Here is a 20,167-nt window from a genome sequence, read left to right as displayed (position 1 = left end):
GCGCCTCACTGGTCGCGCGTGGACCAGTTGACGCGATTTCACACTAGATCCATTTCATAAACGTGACGTTCAAGGACGGCCCCGTGTGATCGGGGAGCTGGTGCAATAGCGATCTCGTCACAACCAAGGTGGATTTCTTTTCCCCTCCTCTACGTCTTGTTAACCCTTAACAACCCTTAACTATGCGACATTCAGTTTTATACTTGCAGTATTTCAGTTATTCAGTCATCTAAAAGCATTGAATGTATTTGATGGGCTTTATCATCAATAATACTCAATGCGAGCTCAAAAACGTTTCTTCTTCCTCCCCAAAAAAGATTTTACTCACTCCAACCAAACAATGACAGTTTAATATGATTATTTACAGTACAGCAGAAAAAATACTAAGCTCTCCAAGTAACAAAATATGACCTAAAATACACGTATTTATCCAAAACAAGGCAGTTGTATTCTCATTATCATTAATATTAACAACAACAATAACAACAACAACAATAATAATAACAATAATAATAATAATAATAATAATAATAATAATAATAATAATAATAATAATAATAATAATAATCTAAGTGGTTCACAAAATGGATGGAAGCTAAGTAATAGTTCAGAATAATGAACAATGTTGTGTTTATAAATAAATGTATGAAAACAAACTGTTCTCTATGCTTAAGTGCAAATTTCATTGAACAACAAATAGAACTGAAGGAACTGAGCACTTATTCTTTTGCATACCACCAGAGGGGGCCCTCGTGGAACTAGTGGTTCTAATAGCATAACTAATACCATACCTGCAGCTGATGACACCAATCTCACTACTTGTAGCCATTGAGTGTACATTATACCTTAAAATACTGCTAAGATAGAAAGCGTATGCAATAGAGTGAAGTAAAGTAATTAATTATTAATTTCAAGTTCAGTTCAGGATTCAGTTATATATTTAGTTTATTCCTTACTGACAGTCTTAATTTTGTTGTCTAATATTTGAAGAGACTATCTATCAGAATCAAGCTCAGCTTTCGTTCCTTCCCGATCTGATACTATTCTTCACCGTTTTGATCAGGGGGCCTTTTGGCTGTTCCATTGTGTTGCTGGTTGCCAAATTTTACAGACTATCAGAGGGTTGAACCTCATTTTTGTGATGGCTGATGGCTGCAGATACCCCCTAAAGCTTGTTCCGCTCTAGAGTTCTGCACCTTGCAATGTGCTTATTGTGTCATGAAGCTCCTACAGGATCTGAAAACGGGAGAAACCTTTCAAAGTAAACATGATCTATTTTGTCTGAAAAATGACATTAACAATTGGAGCGGTGCAATAAACATATAGCGCTCATCCTATTTTTCTTTTTAAAGACTTCAGCACCACAGACAGCGACGCTTGATGTCACTGCAAACATCTGGGATCATCCATTCATGCCACTGCATTGGTAGCACTTCTACAACTTTGCATTGGAATACAGAGAGATTGTTTGGTAATCATGATTCATGTAGCGCAACAATCTGAGTTTTATTGTTGTTTTGAAGTTAGTCTATCATAACTGGAAACTTCTTGTCTGTTACCTGCATGAGAATGATGAATCCAGATACTGTTATGTTACACTTTAACAAACAATAAAATTCTGCACTGTAAATTTTGCCATATCAATCAAAAACCCTTTTCATTGATTATTTCTTTGTAATTTGTTTCTTTTTACATACATCTCTCTGATATAATGCATTTGTTTTATTGCTATCTGGACGTATCTGCAGTATTTGTTAAGGAGTTATTGTTGTTTTTTTGGTTTTGGAATGAATTAAACAAATTACAATGTATTATTATGGCAATATTTGATCCAACATACGACTATTCAACATATGAAGTAGGTCCCGGAATGAATAAAATTTGTATGTAGAGGTTTGACTGTTCTTAAATTTAAAAGAAAATGCTGCAAAAACACTCATAGCCAGCTCTCTCTGGTATTGGCTGAGAAATTTTATTTCTCAAGAGGAAGGTTCAGTCAAATACTGTTTTTGAAAACACAAGACCCAATTTTACATTTGCCTGCTATATACGATTGTAATTCTTTGAGGTTGACTTGCCTTTGTGTGATGACACATTTTCATCCTGTTTTGTTTTTTCTCCTTGAGAGGCCACAGAATATTTGTATAGCAACAAGAGACAATTTGTCAGTTATTACAATACAATACAATATCACATTTTAAAGTGCTATTTTGAGCAAAGATTTTCCACTATTCAACAAGTATTCACACTATGACATATTTAGCTCTCATTGAATTTAAAGCAAGTCTGTCTCCATGGTAGTCCGCATTTTAACATTGCGAGTTCTTGCTCTTGGTTAACGTGGTGCTTATTTTGAATAAGGTTTCTGCAGGCATAGCGAGCCCTGCTGAGGAAGAGGATGGCTGTAGTAGTGTTCGATCAGAGCTGAAAGAATCGGGAAGGTCACATCACAGTCCAGAAACACCAGGTCACCCTGTGTTTTAGAGAGGATATTACATTTTACAGTTTCAGTTTGGCATGGACAATTTTCTACTGATGTAATGATCTAATATGAAAGGTAACAGACAGTTTTGTCTACCTCTTCAAACAACCGGTAATTTCTGGCTTTGCCTATGCTGACATCCCATACCACCAGCACCTGAACACATTGAAATATTTGTTACAACATTGGCATTGTCGCACAAACAAATCAAAGCATCAGCCATTGACAAAACACTGGATATAAACAAGCCTGTGGAAACAATAAAATATTTTAACACATATGTATATTATTTTTTCCTATTTTGAAAATGCAGTCTTCAATTTTTTTTCTTACCTTGGAGGTTTTGGTTCCAGATTTTCTAATGGCATAAAATCCATCTTGCGGAAAGACAGAGCTCTCTTTAAATAATCTACAGGAACAAAAGTCACAAAGCATTAGCAATGGAAGTAATAAATATGAATAGATACAGTAAAATTATTTTACATGTAGTTTACACAAATGTAGTCATCATAGAATTTCCTCGGAAAAGTATTGATCCATTAGTAGATAGTATGTCATCACGGAGAGTAGCCCTAAAAATCAAGATCAAAAGTAGTATCATTCACAAAATCAGTGTCATACTTCTCTACAAAGCTGGTATCCGTTGAGTCAATGAAAACGGATTGTGGCAGATGCATCTGGAAATAAACCAAGAATATTTGCACTTTTAGATGTTTTATAACTTTTTATATGAGTTGATCATGATGTGTTAAATCAATACAGTACAAATCAAGAATTATAATTTTTTTGTTTGTTTTTGTCCATGCTGCTGTCTGCAGCCAGGTCAGCATTGCCTTCCTGAATAAGGTATATATATATATATATATATATATATATATATATATATATATATATATATATATATATATATATATATATATATATATATATATATATATAGGTTCATATAAAAAAGGGAATTTATACAGAAAATAAATTAGTTCCAAAGTATGAATGAAGTGAGCTCACTGTTAATGTAAATTAATGTCAGTTTTTCTTACGTCATCATAATCCTCATCGGAAACATCTCCTTCAGTGCTCTCAGTCAAATCTTGTTCCTTCTTGGGCATCTCATTGTCCTTATCTCCTGATGAACGGAAGCTTTGACCTTCTGGGGATGCTCTTCTGGTGGGAAAACACAGTATAAATAGTAGGACTGCTTTCATCAGAAGGCACTATAGTTTCAAGACCACGCTTTGATTTCGTAGTTTTATTAGTACAAGCTGAAGTGAACATGGTGCAGTAATAAATAAATGTAGCAAGTAGGTGATCTAATTGATGGCTTTAAATCTCATCTTGGACCTTTCTATGTTATTTCCATGTTCTTTTTCCACTCTCTCTACTTGGTACTAGTTGTTGATTTACGATTTACGTGTCTGCTCTTACGAAACTCTATTTTATCCATCCATCCATTTGCTGAACTGCTTAGTCCCCACGGGGGTCGCGGGCGTGCTGGAGCCTATCCCAGCCGTCATAGGGCAGTAGGCGGACGACACCTTGAACCGGTTGCCAGCCAATCGCAGGGCACACAGAGGCAAACAACCATTTGCACTCGCACTCACACCTAGGAACAATTTGGAGTGCTCAATCGGCCTACCAAGCATGTTTTTGGGATGTGGGAGGAAACCGGAGTGCCCAGAGAAAACCCACGCGGGCCCGGGGAGAACATGCAAACTCCACACAGGGAGGGCCGGAGGTGGAATCGAACCTGCACCCTCCTGTGAGGTGGATGTGCTACCCAGTGCCCCACCGAGCCGCGACGCTATTTGATTTATTTTCAAATTTTCTAGATGGTATCAAGGTACGTATTGTTGGCATTGGGCTGAAACCGTGTAGTCACTTTTCGGCAACCATGCAGGTATAAGTATCAAAGTCAACATTTTTGTATTGTAACGATGCTAGCATAGCATAGTATTGTGCTATATAGTATAGTACAGTATGACGTGTGCCTTGGCCACCTGGGGGTAGTATAGGACAAAGATGGATCTTGTTTATAGAGACGTCTCAACTCCTCTCACCTCATCAGTACGACACTAAAATTATTATTATTATTATTTTGCAAACCGTTAAGAAAATATGCCTGTGAACATTGTAAAAATTGTCTGTCTACATGTGTTGCAGCAACATTTGTGTTCAGACATCCAATGCTTAAAGGCTGACAGCACCATCACTGCCACATACCTTAGATGCCAATTAGATGTGTATCTAAAGTTTTTGTTGTTTATTTTGACTTTTACATTATCACCATTCATCACAATTTCATTACATACACTACTACCACATGACTTGCTGAAATGGTAAATGGAATAAAGCAGTTCTGCTTATCTTGTCCCACCCCGATTTCAACAAGGGATTTCGATTAGTAATAGACGCTTCAATTATGTTACTTTTGTCACCCCCGCCCAAGAAAAAAAAACAAAAAACAAAACAAGAGTGACATTCTAAATTGTATGAAACAACAAAATAGTAGTTCATTAGTTGGAATCTTCAGTAGGTTTGATCTAGTTAATTTACATCACCGATAGTTTACATTTGTGATCTGTTATACCACTTCAAATTTGTTTTTGCCCAAGTGTCCTAATAAACTGGATACCCTGAGAGTTCTTAAGAGATTTCCAGTCTGTCATTTCCAGTCTTGAATGTTCGAGTTTTGTACGTATGAGATTTTTATTAGAATTTTTGAGAGTTCTCTGGGAGTCACAGCCCACAAGATATAGGAGAGCATCACAGGACGGCACCAGTCCCGACAGTTCATCATTCATCCTCTTCCATGCCAGCCTCACGCTGCTCGTGGATTTTTTTTATAATTCAGACATCTCCAGGGGAAGTGTAGACATCATTTCTCTGGGGTGTGCGCTGTCGGCCTTTAACCTTGTTAAGAGGTTCCTCATTGCTGAGGGAACAAGACCCTATCTTTCTCAGCTTTCATTACACTTTCAGCACCATAAGGGTCAGCGAGTGATAACTACAAAGATGTAGACGTTCTCCACGTCTTCTGTTTCCAGCACACCAAGACACAAGACACATATTTATTCTAGCCATCCATTGTATAACCTGCTAATGAAATACCATGGGGGCAGGGCAGCTTGCCAGTGCCGATGTGTCGTGTGGAGAAGATATGATCAATTGCGTTTATGGACCGGCTTAGGGAAATTCCTCATGAGAGTCATCTGAAGGGTTGGTGCCTCTTCCCGCTCCACAAAACCAATACCCAGGTAACTTCCAAACCACCACTCTGAACTGGTTGCCGGCTAATCGCAGGGCACACAGAGACAAACAACCATCCACGCTCACACCTACGGGCAACTCAACTGATCTACCATGCATGTTTTTGGGATGTAGGAAGAAACCATAGTGCCTGGAGAAAACCCACTAAGGCAGGGGAAGAACAAGCAAACTCCACACAAGGAGGGCCGGAGGTGGAAATGAACCCGCACCCTCTGAACTATGAGGCGGACGTGCTAACCAGTGTCCTACCATGCCGCCCTATATTCATTTTATCAGAGATAATTCCCACTTCAAAAGATAAATAACATGTATGCAAGTTTCACATCTGGCTCATTTGCATCTATTGATGTTTTGCTCGTGCACTTAGTTAAGGTAGACCTCATCTCAACTTCAGTTTTCAAGTTGATTTCCTTCCAAAGTATCGCTTGTTCTCATAGTTTCCCATTGTTTGTTAGCATTTAGGTAGCAGACAATACAAATTGGAATTATCTTTCTTTTATGTTTACTTTGACTGTACTGCTTGATGGGAGTGGGAACAGACAGTTAAAAAAAAAAAAACAACAACCATGTTCTGATTGTATCTGCCAAACTGGTGCTTGTTGTGAAGTGAGTTTGAGTCACCGGTCAGGTGTATGTGAGAAAAACAACTTACTGGAGGGGTGTGCCTGTTTGTCTGGGCTTGGTTAAAGGCAGTGGAGGCTTGACTGTTGGAGCTTTTGGTGCATTTGTACACTTGTGCAGTTCACTTTGAAGAAGAGTAGCTCGAGATGCGTGACAGGGAAATGGTGGGTAGCAGAAAGGTGTCGGCACTGAGGGTAATGCCGTTCGAGGTTTTGGCATTGGCTCTTCAAAATTTGCTGCTTTGGTCAGTGCTTGGCTTGGCTTGCTGCGGTGGTTTTTGATAGCAGAACGTTTTTTTCCGGCATCACGAGGGCAGTGATCTCCATCACTGACAGTCATCCTGCTTTCTAGCTGATCACAGATGGGAATGGTGGTGGGGGATTGGAGTGAAACAGAGGATGAAGGCCTCTGGTGATTTCCGTCAGTCCCTGGTCCAACCACAGACTGCACCCTGTTTTTAAGAGGCCGCTGTGAATTGGGTGGAGGAAGGGGTGGGGGGATAGGAGCGCCGTGATTGTGCATCTGGGTGGCGAAGGGTGGAGCGGGAGGCGGGCCTTTGTTTGTGTCCTTCAGGATGGGAGGAGAAATCGATGGCGGGTTTTTTCTAATGTTTGCACTGGTTTTGACTCGGTTGTGTGATGGGATTGGAGGTGGTGGCCCTCTATGGGTTTGTAAACAAGATCCAAAAGGTCGCGGAGGTATCATTGGAACAGGAGGAGGCGGGTAAGAAGGTGGAGGGCCAGTGGGTCGACCTGTGGAAGTAGAACCGACATTACCAATCAGTTAACATTTTCTTTGAAGAATTTTTATTGTCGAATAATTGATTAATCACAGTCAGGAGACAATCCAATAATGTGATTAATCATGAGAAAACTTCCCACTCAAACCTAGCATAGGCTGTAAATTCAAATGGATACCCTTGAAAGCTTACTTTTACATATTATATACTGATTTTTATTTCAATAGGATTATATGCATCCAGCTACAATACAGTAATTGCAGATGTTAGGGAACAAGTTAGAGCGTGAATAGCCAAACTCCAATATTTGAAATGAGACATCCAACAAAAAATGATAAATTACAATAATTGCCACAAGATGGCAGCAAAGCAGAATTGATGTCATTTAGTAACATTCTGCAAATCATCAGTAACAAACGGATCATTGATCTACACTTTGGTGTGAACGTGTACATGAATATGTTGTGCTTACTTGTACTTGTTGGAACACAGTCACTGTCTGGCTTCAGATAGTCTTGCTCATCTTCATCGTCATCATCCTCACCATAATCTACATGCAGAGAGGATTAGGTAGCTCAGTAGCAAATTTAGCCAAAATCAATTCCTCCTGCATGTCTTACCAGTGTCTGCATTATTGATTGGGTGTTTAATATCCAAAGGCCTTTCAATGGTCCCGTAGAAACTGTCTGCATCTGAATCCGAGTCACTATGGCAACAAAGACAATGATTGCAGGAAGAAAGCAAATTGAAACATGAAAATGCCTCCGATTAATTGGATTACCTTGGAATCTGGGACTCTTTCCTGTCATTATAATGGTCAATTTCATGTCGTAAGGATCGCATCCATGTCTGTATTACGGCATAAAATATAATGTGTTAAGTGTGTGCATGAAAAGTGTTTACCTAGTTCATCCCTAAATCACAATATTCATCCAGTCTTTTACAGCTACTTTATAACGTCTGGGTGTGATTCTTCCTACCCTCCTCTCATCTTCACTAGCTGCAGAGAAAAACCACGTCCTGTGTTTTTTACTGATGTGGATCATCTTAAACGGAAAAACATTGTTAGATGTCGTTTCCTCTGCTGCTCTCATCACTCTGTGGGAGAGGGGGGAGGGGGATATAGCCAACAATGTAATGATTTGTCTTTTAAATGTTAGATGCAATTCTAAGCAGCTAAGGATAATTTAAAAAAGAGGGAAAATTCTGCTGCTGACCTATTGTAACCGTTTAGAGAGAACGCTCCGTGTGGTGCAGGAGACGTACTACTTTTAAAGTAGTACACACAGCCCTTGTGGACGATGATGTACCTCAATGGCCCTGAAAAAAAAAAAAGCACACTTAATAATCTGTTTTGATAAGAACACTCACTATATGTAATTCTTCACAGATTTAATATTTATGGATTGTTGTTGGAAATGTCGCTTAACATCTTATTTGTTTTGTAATTGTGAATATGTATTACTTAATTAATTATTATTATTTAGTAACTCTCTGATAGTATCAATACACAACTGTTGTATCAATGTCTTTCAAATAAATAAAGTATCAATTTCAGTTCTCACCAAGTGGAGAATACTTGCGACCAGTGAATTTTAGATTTTCTCAGGGTTCATAAAAGGTTGCAAAAATGTTTGCAGTTTTACTTGTCGCAAACAATTTTGGAACATGTTTAAATGTTTATTTCATTTCATTTTAAATTAAAATTTTTAAATGTTTAAATTTTTACTGCAGCAAGTGTCGGGTTGTCCGCGAATCAAGTCGAGTGTGTTCACAGCTACAACAGGGCAAAACTTCTCACCAGCTTGCACGCATCAGGGAATATTTCAAACTAAGTTCCGGTTATTTAATCATGTATCAAAATCGACTTTGTCATATCAAATTTTACCGTTCAGCCCCCCAAAATGTGTGTGTTTATACTATATATATATATATATATATATATATATATATATATATATATATATATATATATATATATATATATATATATATACCTATCACATTGTGTTCTATCATTAAGCTTTATATGGATACACATTGTAAAATAAAACATAAGGGTACACCCCTACCTAGAGTCATTTAGAAATTGGATTAGGTTTTGTCAATATTTACTCACATCTCATGAGACTAACAAACTGATTGGCTCCCTTCTTGTGGAGGTATCCTGCTATAGAAACTCCACCAGGCATAGTGAGGAGGTTCTGGGCTCCGATGGCTCGCATTGGCACAGGCCAACACACCTCCTGAGCTGACATGGTTCTGCATGAAAAGAAATGGGAAGTCGAAGAAAAATGACAATAAAAGTGAGCCACAGTTAGAGACAGAGGCTTAACATAGTAATTAATAGTGAGCACAACCCTTCGCTAAGATTTATAAAAATGAAATGTCGGCGCATGAGTTCTTGCAATGTGTGCTCTGACAAAAAAATCAATCAGTAGACAGCAATGACTATCCTTTATGGAAAGCCACGCAAATTCAAAAAGCAGATATTCTGCTAACTGTATGTCTCCTGGTGCAGACAAAATTTTGTCCTTAAAACAATACAAACAACAAGTATAACTGAGATAACAGAAAAATCACAAATTCTGGCTAATTGGCATATTGACAGAAATGTTCATTTATATGTACTGTCTCTTTGATAAATAAATTAGGAAACAAAACTGCGTAATACAAATAAAACGTACCTGTTTTGATGAGACTGTGCTGCACATAATTATAAAATACACAATTTACTGTGCCTCACATAATTAAAAATACACAATTTAATGGCATTACAAAACAATAGACTACCACATTTAAAAGCAAATAAAAAACACTCATACAAAAAGCCTTAACAGCATTCCCCTGACGGACGATATCCATTGACTCACTTTTCTAAATGTGATGACTTGTAAACGAACATGAAATGTTAGCTGCATTATGGTTGGCACATCCTTGTTTTCGCTGGATGAATGCCAGAAGGAATGATCTCACACATTCCTTTGCAGCACTGAGAAGACGTGACCTGTTCTATATGCTGCCTACCTCCTGTCACGTTTTGTTTTAATGCTCAACATTGCATGGCTGTCTCTTAGCAGATTGACAATGGAGACGGCCACCGTATACGGCAGACGCTCTATGGCTGGACCTTTTAATGGATCCAGATGAGGTCTATCTTTTGCCTCTTCATGGTTGTCTATTACTGGAAAACCTGTTCCATACATGACCTCCCTCACACACCTAAGCTGAGATAGTGCCCTGACTTCAGCAAACAAACACTCTGAGTCCAAACAGGAAATATTCGTGCCAAGAATCATTTAATTTGAGGTTTTATTTAATGTGTGCGCGCGCATGTGTGTGTGTGTTTGTTTCAAAATAAACATCCCAAGTCAAGCCCTTCATCCTCAAACGAGTTTACGAGTAACTTCCAGTTTATCAGCAGACCCCAGAGTGTAGGGGTAGATGATGTGTGTGTGTGTGTGTGTGTGTGTGTGTGTGTAGCCTATAAAGAGTGAAGGCATCTGCTCCCTTTTGCTGTCACAGTACACAACTGTATAAACATCTGACTTGATGTACTGCAGTCCAACTACATTCTTAAACATCAACGTGTCAGTATGATGTGAGTTTTTGGATTACATCGAAGCAGTGGAATTTTGGTATTAATAGTATGACAATTTTTTTTATTCCTGACATTGTCAATCAAAAGTCGGCATCTTTTTTTCCTTGTGGAGTCAATTCAGGATTTTGCTGAGGATGTACCTAATGGAGCGTCAGTCTTTACACAGTCAAGTCTTACGTTTTCTAAGTATATAATAAACTATCTAAAGTTACAATAGTTAAAATAATACAACTCCAAGTGAGCCTTTGCACATTTAATGGCATCGTCGGAAAAACATGAGAGCCTAGCAAGACAATAAGAGTAAAAGTTCAAATCATCTGACCAAATCAGAAGGATTAAAATTTATTTTGTGATACCACAGTAGAAGCACACCATTGATGGCAAGTAGGACAAAGTGTGATGTAGGACTGTCATATTTTTTTTGTCCAACCGAACAAAGTGCCAGGTAAGTGTTAAATGTAATTCCAGAATTCATACTAACGTTGTAAAACTGTAAAATACACTTAAAGGGGATCATATCCTTTTATTATATGTTTAACTCATTTGAATGTTTGCCTGGAAACAATTACCCACCAGCATCACAAAGCAGAGTGTTTATAACCCCATTTGATCGCTGTGTGTTTACAGAAATAAATCCATTGAGCATGAATAAACTATTCTGAATTCAAAGCTTTAAGGCCCATTTAAAATGCACTAAGAACATAGTTAGAGTATGAGTCATCTTGTAATTTGAAATGCTGACAACTCTGCGGCCAAAAGGAGTCAACCGTCAGGAATGAAAGGCATGGCAGCCCAATAGAGACTGAACCGGAACACAGCTAAAAGATGAGACGCCAGTCAATCATCAGGGTGGAGCGTATCTAAGAAGACACACAGAAGATGTGTGTGGTTTGTTCTCAGGCGCAAACACCGCCACTATCATCATCTCGGCGCGGCAGAGGTTTGGGTTCTCCTCCTGTTTATCAAATGGGAAGGGTGGATTTCCTGTACCATCCCCCCGTGCGGAGCAAATCCAACACACAGGCAGCAAAGGAAACTAAAGCATAATGGTGCTAAAACTATGGTCGCATTTTTAGGGGATCAACTCCAAAGTAGTCGTAACATTAATTCATATTATTGTTATTTTGGAATTTTCTAATTTTTGGGATTCTATTTTCATAGACAGTGTAGGTGCACTGGTGTGTTAAAAGCTATATGCACAATTTATTTATATTATTTTTTTAGTTACATGAAGTACAATGAAACTTTCATTCTGAAAATGAAAGTGTTTTTTCTTTTTGCCCCAATGTACTCTAAAGTGTCAGACAAGGTCACTTCCTCCTCTTAGAGGATGTACTGAATGAAAAATCAGCTTAAATTTTTCGATCTGAGCCTTTAAGGACCCCGCAGCATTTCCTCTCACTAATAAAACTATAGCCACTCATGTCAATCTGCCAAGCTAAATATATTATTTTCAGCATTATGGATAATGCTACACGGTAAGTATTGAATCCAATCGTAAGGTAAAGCGAAAGAGCAAAAGGCAGGAAGACGAATCCGATCCCACGCCCATCCTCCCCCCTGACAGAGAATGAAAACTAAAACACTTCCTGGAAATATCCCATTTTCTAACACAAACCATTAGCCTAGCAACAACTTACTTGGAATGCAGTAGTGTCTCACACTGATAACAGTTTCAAAAACCCTGACTGTAATAGCTTCTTTGGTCACTGAAAGGGCATAACTTACATTAATGAAAACAGATGCCATAAAAATAAATCCCATTTCTGACTCATGCATGACAATAGCATTTGATTCCACACAAATTTACAATGTTGGTTCATTTGATGGTGAATTGGGCCTTTGCATGGTATAGTGAAGTATTTTGTGCATGATGTCTCGCATGACGGAAGTATGTATGGCCTCATTTCCGCCAAACAGCTCGAAGAAATTCCAAATGGTGTAGGTGGGTATTTAGTTCTCAGTGTTGCACTAACCCTCAACAAGATGCAAGTGTGCTTAACACCATAAACACAATGCTGCTGGATATATAATAACCTAGTTCGGAGTTTCCAAAAAAAAAAAAAAAAAAAAAAAAAAGAAAGAAAGTCAATTAAATACAATAGAAATAAAATATTTTAATAATTTATTTAATAGTATTAATTATAATAATGATTATTAAATGTATTTAATGAAATTATATAATATATACTGTCTATACATTAAAAAATCCAATTCTACACAAGACTCCAAAAAAGGAATGTTCCTACTTACATGGCGTCACTCTGTTCCTGAAAACACATCCTGACCCTCGCTTTGGAGCTCCACACAGTGGATTTTCTCACAGATGGAACATACATGTCAATGGTAGTAAATCCCAGTCGAGCATTTTTTTTTGCCTCATGTATCTTGATGCAGACTGAATTTCTAGTTCAATTGAGCGAGAGTTATGTCGGTGAGATCCGTACTGTAAGAGGAGACTGAATGAGCAGAGCGGGTTGCCAATTGTTGTGAAATGATCGAATGTAGCCTTAGAAGGATGTATGGAAGGTCAAAGTAAGAAGAAAAGGTCAGTGAGTTGTGTCTTCCTTTAATTCTGCAAAGCAGGTTTGAAGTCTTCTAACTTTGTCAGTCATTTCCTGCAGGTGGGTGATTGGTCAGATGCCTGAAGTGTACTTCCTTCCTGCCTTGGGTTAGTCACAATGTGATTGGTTGGTAGGAAACACCCACACCTCTACACAAACATGCTCTTCATGTGGACACAAAGACCTGAGAAAGATGGGGGGACTTTCCATCCTTTGCTACCAGATAAACCGCTGTCGACCATATTGTCTCTCCCAGGTAACTCACCAGAGAAGCATATTGTGAAGCCACGTTACATGTAAAGGTGTTCCACAAGTGACTTTAACCCTAACCACTTGTATAATGATTATTAGGTTTTGTATTTCATTGCAAAAAAAAAAAAAAATCACATCTTCACAATCTTCAACAGCAAACCTCTCAATGAGACTTTCCCACTGAGTGGGAACTGAACTCACACTTCCTGCACAGAAGTCAGGTGAGCAAACCATCAGCCCACCAATGACCTATTTTATGAAAAAGATAACTTCATTAATTATCAATTAACCAATGCTAATGTATTGTGCTAATTATCACAACGTGACTGCTGCCTAGGAGAAAATTAATGTCTAATTTAATTAAAAAAACACCCATAAAACCGGAAATAATGTTGAATTACTGTTAGTGTGACAAACTTCTTCCTGTCACAGTCAGTGAGTAAATATAATAATCTCAAACCACAAGCTCGGTCTTTGTCTGGCAGCAAGCAACACAACAAACAGTACCAACAGACATGATTGTTACATCGTTATTTAGAATTGTAATTTCTAAAGTGGAGTCTTGATATCCTGGCACTGTCAGTGATGTTTCCTCTATTTAACCGCACGTATTAAACAGGTGATGCCTCTGATGAGAATGCACGCCACGTTCCAGGAGTTGTTATAAACCTGTCTGCACCATTATCCCACATTCTCCTCATGACACTGACATCATCACGAAACCGCTTACCTTATATACTGCAAAGTTCCCTAACAAACAACTCAAGCAGGTTTTAATGATACTATGGGAAATTTGTGAAGACAGATTCACTATACTACTATTTCATTATGTTTCTGGGTGGCCCATGTCAGATGATCGCTCATGTGAAGACACCTGATGTGGCCAGTGTGGTCGTTCATCTGTTTCTGTGAAAACACCTCTTTGGCTAGATATCCATTACGTGCTTATTTTTGTGGCTCGGTTTGGATATACATGGTAGCGCAAGGGCTGGGAAATTGGGTTATTGTTTGATTTTTTTTTAGCCTTACTGCAAACGGGTGAATGACTATAATGTCAAAGCTAAAAGGCTGCGTTGTTTTGTTAACTTCTTAAATTAGCATCAGATAATAGTGTCACCAAGATTGCTTAGTTAAGTTGTCGACCCGGTACAGTGAGGTTGTGACAAGGACCTGCGAAGAATATTTTAAGCGAGTGCCAATTAACCCTTTTAGCTATATCAGTTGAAGGGAAGGTACACAGAAAAGATTGTTCATGAGAAAAAGTGAAATTAACAATCAATAAGCAGCATAACAAAAACTTTTGCTCAGGTATGGACTTCTGTGCTTTTGAGGGGAACAAGCTGAGCGTCGGGCAGTTGAAAACATTGAAGTATTTTATATGACATTGTGTTTATTTGTTTTCAAGTAACAGTCCCTTATTTTATTTTCATTGTGTTTCTTATTTTCTCACCTTTGAGTAGTGAGCATGGTAGATTGTTGTTGTTGCAAAATCTGATTTTATCTTTTATGTGTACCTAATATAATATACTCTGGCCCTTCAGAATAGTGAGTGCACATGCTCACAAATAGCAATGACTGTTTTTTTTAATTTTAAGTTTTTGTTTTTAACAATTCAGAATCCCAATTCACCTTACTTTGCCTTTGCAAATGCTAAGCATGGTGTCACAATGTTTGTCGTTATCTGATTGGTTTATCACTGCTGACTGTCTTGCGATGTGCACAATGGGTGACTAGTGACAACAACAAAAAGTCGAATTTGAAGTGGCGCTTACCAGATAGAACATATCGTACTACCCTTTTCTCACAATGTCTGAATATGCAGCATTAGTAAATAGTGATCATATTAATTAACCTGCAAAAAGTTTACCCCAACATTTTTTTAACAAGCAAAGAATTAGAAGGTGTATTAACTTTCAGGGATGTTAAACATTTCATCATAAACAAGAAGCACTGAAGTAAATGCAAACTGAAAGTATAAAAGTGAGAAAGTAAAAGTTAGAGCATGATAAGTGAGCTTCCAGCAAACTCACCCATCTAGTGCAGTGTTAAGTTGAGCAGCTCCTCTGAGTGTGTTATTGCAGCTCTCGGTGCCGCTGCGTTCCAGCCCAGATCACTTCCTGACACGGCTTTTCAGAGCTACTGTGCACAGTGTCAGGGCAGCCTCCATTCCACCAAAGCAAAAATAGCTACGGTTTTCATTCAGACGCTTAAACAATTACAAAAGAAACACAGTTCCAGTGCATGCCCAAATTCCTACTACAAATGTGCTGGTTTGACAGCACTCCGATTCTGTGTTTACTTCCTCTTTATAGATAACTCCCTCAAACATCTGGTCAGTATTTCATAAACACCTAGACTAGAAACTTGAATAATCCCAGACATCAGGTTTCAACAGTAGTTTTTTTCCAACACTTGGTAAAAATTCTACTTTGCTGTATTTTCATTTTTTTCTAGCTTTTTAGCAATAAAAAAAAGTAATTAAAAGGACTTATAAAATTTATACAAAAAAACAAATTTTCCTTTGTAGAATCTTGATTAAAGTTACACCGCAAAGTACGTTAAACACTTGGTAAAAATTCTACTTTGCTGTATTTTCATTTTTTTCTAGCTTTCTTAGCAATAAAAAAAATAAATAAAAATAATTAAAAGTACTTAAAAAAATTTGTAAAATGGTAAAACTACTTTTTATCAATTGTTGATAATTGTTTATTCAACACTTTTTTTGCTCCAAACTCTTATTGGAACTGGAGCTGCAAATATTATTTCACTCATATGCTATTTTTCCTTTGTAGAATCTCGATTAAAGTCACACCGCAAAGTACTTTAAACACTTTCCATAGATCATCTATTTCCAGCCCAGGATCCTGTCTTGAGGATTGTGCCACTTCTCATGATGGTTTTTCAAGACAAACCCCAAAAAAATTTGATTACTGCTCTCAAGTAGAATTACTGACAAAGCAGAAAGCAAGTCGTGAAGCAGAAATTGTGTGAGCGTTACAGTTATGCAAAGCCAAATGCCAAAACGGCAGCATTACTGTAGCCCATCAATAAACTTGGAATTGCCTTTCTCAGCAGAGAAAGTGGTAAAGGTGTGTGGGTGAGTGTGCGACTGAAAGAGGTAAGTGATGTGGAAAGCTATGTAATATTGGTGGAACAATGAAATTGAAACTGCTCGGGTTTATTTTTACAGGCACATTTCATTTCTATTATCAATATTTTATTCAACAGGAATATTATTTCAGGCTTATAAAATAAAATAAAATTCCAATTAAATCTCCCTTCTCATAAACATCCTACTATTGAAGTACAAATGTGGCCCCAAGTTATGTGCCTTTAGAGCACTGGTATCAAACTCAAGGTCCGGGGGGCCAGATACGGCCCGCCACATCATTTTGTGTGGCCCGCGAAGACAAATTGTGCATCAAATTCGTGTGTCATTACTAGAATTGAAAATTGTCTTCACTATTAATAATATATATATATATATATATATATATATTTAATATTTGACCAGTTTTTACTCATCTGATTTGAAAACGAGTCATTTGTCAGTTTGTTTTGTACCTTTTTCTGTATATAATATGAGGTGCTCATACATTTCTTTGGGTTGACAGTCATAATGGCCCTCCCAAAGAAGCTATGACTACAATGCGGCCCGCAAAAGAAATGAGTTTGACATCCCTCCTTTAGAGTATGTTTAATCGTCTGGAACATCTTATCATATTTATTTAGTACTTATTCGGCTGCAATATAAGTTATATCCCGATCTCCAACGCAATTAAGCGTATCTTCTACTGAAGACTTGCAAAGTTACCTTCTAATTGTCTAGTGCAGTAAATCCTCAATCACATTGTGTGTCATAAGCAGTGATGCTGCTACCGATGCTGTTTCTTATAATGTACATGTTTTCTGCAAACAATCTAACACTTTACTTTACCAAATCAAGTAATCGGATTAAAATTACTGATCAACTAATGTTACTCATTCATACATAAATTAAATTAAATATAAACTTCGTGACACCCTGTTTTTTTTTTTTTACTTCTTTCAAGGCATAATCGTTGCACTCAGAGGGTTATTTTTCAAATTATGTGGTCTTTCTTTAACACAGAATAAGAAAACAAAAATAACCTCAGACCTGACTACTTCCTGTGCTCAAAGAATAAATGTCAACGACAGTAATTGTGACCACAGCCCAGAGGTTTGTGTTGCAACGGACGACTTGTGGAAAGAATCAATGTTGTTTCTTAACGTGTACAAAAATAACATTTTCAGGCGTGCTGAAGTTTAAATTATATAACATAGTGCTTTTACACCACTTTTTGCTTTTACACGCAGTCCTAGAAAATCGGGTAGGGCGATAGTAAGTAATAGGAAGTGACTGTATTGTCACGCAAACTAATTTGCTCAATGGCCTTTGAATGATCACATTTCGGATTTGGAAAGTCTTCATTTTAGCACAAAATCATTCTTCGAGAACACGGTTGAACATTTTATGTTGGTTTGGTTGGGGGAAAACAAATATAGTGACAGACATGTTGGGTTTCAACCCACGCTTCTCACAGTCTCAGAGGCAACAATACATGCTGCACCATTTTTAGCACAGGAAACATGTCAAACCACAACGGCGACAATGAGCAGACTCTCTGAGTCATGCTTGATGACTTCCATGTAGTTCTATGCTATTTTTTTTTTTGGTTATGAAGACTTATTCTAATCATTTTCAATCAAGATAAGGATTTTGGCTCTTTTTACACCCTGTAATATGAATGATAATCAATAACTTCTTCTCCATAAATGTGGTTTTCACAAGTTCCTCGTTGTGACAGTATTGTCTCACTTTTTTCCTGTAACACATAATGAAATAGGAGAAGAAATATTTCTTTCAAAATTTTATTTATTTATTTATTTATTTGTCATTTATTATTTGTCTCTCTCTCTCTGTCTCTCTTTCTATCTCTCCTTTTTTGTACATTTAACATGCATAGTCACCATTTTAACACTAGGCCAGAGAAGTTTGGGCTTCCGGTGCATAATAATGCCTTTTTATCAAGATATTGCTGACCGATGGTGACTGAGTTGTCTCAATACACTCACCACAAGAATCAAATACAGGCTGCAGCCTTAAAAAACTGAATTTGCTTGTCCTTCCAGTGCATGTGAATGTTTTTTGCTGGTGTGTCGGCTTCCTCCCACATTCCAAAACGAAGCATGCGAGTTTCATTGAAGTCTAAATTGCCTTTAGGTGTCAATGTGGGTGTGAGCAGTTAATGGTGTACACGGCCTCTTGGCCAAAGTTAGGCTCCAAATTGCCCCCGAAAAGTGGAGATAGAAAGGGGACGGATTTTTATTATGTTTACAATGAAACATTTAATAAAATACCACCACCAAATTACTACAGTAATAATGGTTGCTTTATATATTATTATTTTTATTATATATTAATTTTGGATAGTATGTACAAACAAATATTATCATTATGATCTCCTAACTTACATTTGAGGAACGATGCTGCCCTCTAACGTAACATTTTAGATACCACACTGTATAACATTTTAAGGGAATCACTGCATTTTAAAATGGACAATAGCGACAAGTAGTGGTAAAAAAATAAATATTTCAACTTTTCCACGCAAGATTCCATTCAGGCCAGTATCTTGATAATTGCCAACAAATGTGACCTTGGTCATGACTCGTGACCGAGTATTAATGGCTCAGATAGATATAAATATTATGGTGACAAATATTTGGAGCTAAAAATTCTCGTTATTACTTGCATGGGGTAAAACAAAAGTAAATAAAAATATTTTATTCAATCCACAGATCGTCCTAAACACGCACACGCACGCACACGCACGCACGAACACACAAACACACAAACACACAAACACACACACACACACACACACAAACACAAACACACACACACACAAACACACACACACATATATAGAGGAGGCAGACATACAACATAGTTTGTGGCCGTATTTCTGCAGACTATTCCCTCGTCCAGACATTTAGAGTGCATATTTAGCTCCCTGTGTCATCTCACCGCAGTCGAATCTTTGGCACCTGGAGTGGAAAGTTTTTTTGTGCTTTTTTTCTTTTTTCATGTCTTAAAGGAATAACACACACACACAGTTATGTAACATCACAGTGTTATGAAACTTGTAAGGAAAAATAGCTATTGTATACATCATATGTAAGGATATGAAGAGAATGGGAATCAATGCAGACATTGCACAGACACAGGTACTAAAAACTGAATGTGGGCCACACCAAGTCTTGAACATTTTATGTGTGTGTGTGATAATTACTACTATTTAGAAGCATCTTTATTGCATGTTTAAATGCTAAAATGCTGTATAATTATTATTGTCATCCAAAAACTACTAAAATAGGCGAACTCACCATTTTGGCCTGTTATCAGTTATTTTGAGTTGAACCCTACTTTAGATAGGGGAAGGTGAGCACCAGAGATACTACTCCACCAAACTGCCCTAAAAAAAACAATTTTGTATGTGTGGTCTTCTGTCAAAGTTTTGCTACATAAGCTTCCAATTGGTTAAACAGTGAAATTGAAAGAGTCTGCATGAAAGCATCCACTAAGGATGCTGAACAGACACTTCTGATGAATTTAA

At 37.5% G+C, this 20,167-nt stretch overlaps 1 protein-coding gene across 4 annotated transcripts; it reads right to left on the bottom strand.

Moving 5' to 3' along the window:
- Nucleotides 1-1,953: 1,953 nt before the first annotated feature.
- Nucleotides 1,954-15,815, bottom strand: sh3bp2 (SH3-domain binding protein 2). 4 transcript variants are annotated; one of them, XM_088392470.1, is made up of 13 exons: nucleotides 15,557-15,815; nucleotides 9,229-9,371; nucleotides 8,327-8,429; nucleotides 8,090-8,207; nucleotides 7,891-7,958; nucleotides 7,730-7,815; nucleotides 7,582-7,659; nucleotides 6,402-7,122; nucleotides 3,523-3,646; nucleotides 3,104-3,159; nucleotides 2,816-2,891; nucleotides 2,579-2,638; nucleotides 1,954-2,473 (listed from the first exon to the last, which is right to left on the bottom strand). In XM_088392470.1, exons 2-13 carry the CDS (start codon nucleotides 9,365-9,367, stop codon nucleotides 2,348-2,350), a joined length of 1,755 nt encoding a protein of 584 aa, XP_088248596.1. In that variant the 5' UTR covers nucleotides 9,368-9,371; nucleotides 15,557-15,815; the 3' UTR covers nucleotides 1,954-2,347. The 4 variants fall into 4 exon arrangements, 3 of the variants coding, with proteins under 3 accessions (XP_088248596.1, XP_088248595.1, XP_088248593.1); XM_088392469.1 differs by lacking the exon at nucleotides 15,557-15,815 and adding an exon at nucleotides 12,964-13,632 and having other exon boundaries at nucleotides 3,523-3,643; XM_088392467.1 differs by lacking the exon at nucleotides 15,557-15,815 and adding an exon at nucleotides 12,964-13,626.
- Nucleotides 15,816-20,167: the final 4,352 nt, after the last annotated feature.

Source organism: Syngnathus floridae, chromosome 12, assembly GCF_059516105.1.
Source record: "Syngnathus floridae isolate MCC-2025c chromosome 12, RoL_Sflo_1.0, whole genome shotgun sequence".
Lineage (NCBI taxonomy): Eukaryota > Metazoa > Chordata > Actinopteri > Syngnathiformes > Syngnathidae > Syngnathus > Syngnathus floridae.
This window is presented reverse-complemented; position numbering and strand designations above follow the sequence as displayed.

Coding starts and splice junctions, on each gene's coding strand:
- sh3bp2 (XM_088392467.1), bottom strand. CDS start 13,049: ATGTATGTTCCATCTGTGAGAAAATCCACTGTGTGGAGCTCCAAAGCG. Junction 8,208..8,326: donor TCTCTAAACGGTTACAATAG/GTCAGCAGCAGA, acceptor CCTCTCCCACAG/AGTGATGAGAGCAGCAGAGG. Junction 7,959..8,089: donor CTAGTGAAGATGAGAGGAGG/GTAGGAAGAATC, acceptor GCCGTAATACAG/ACATGGATGCGATCCTTACG.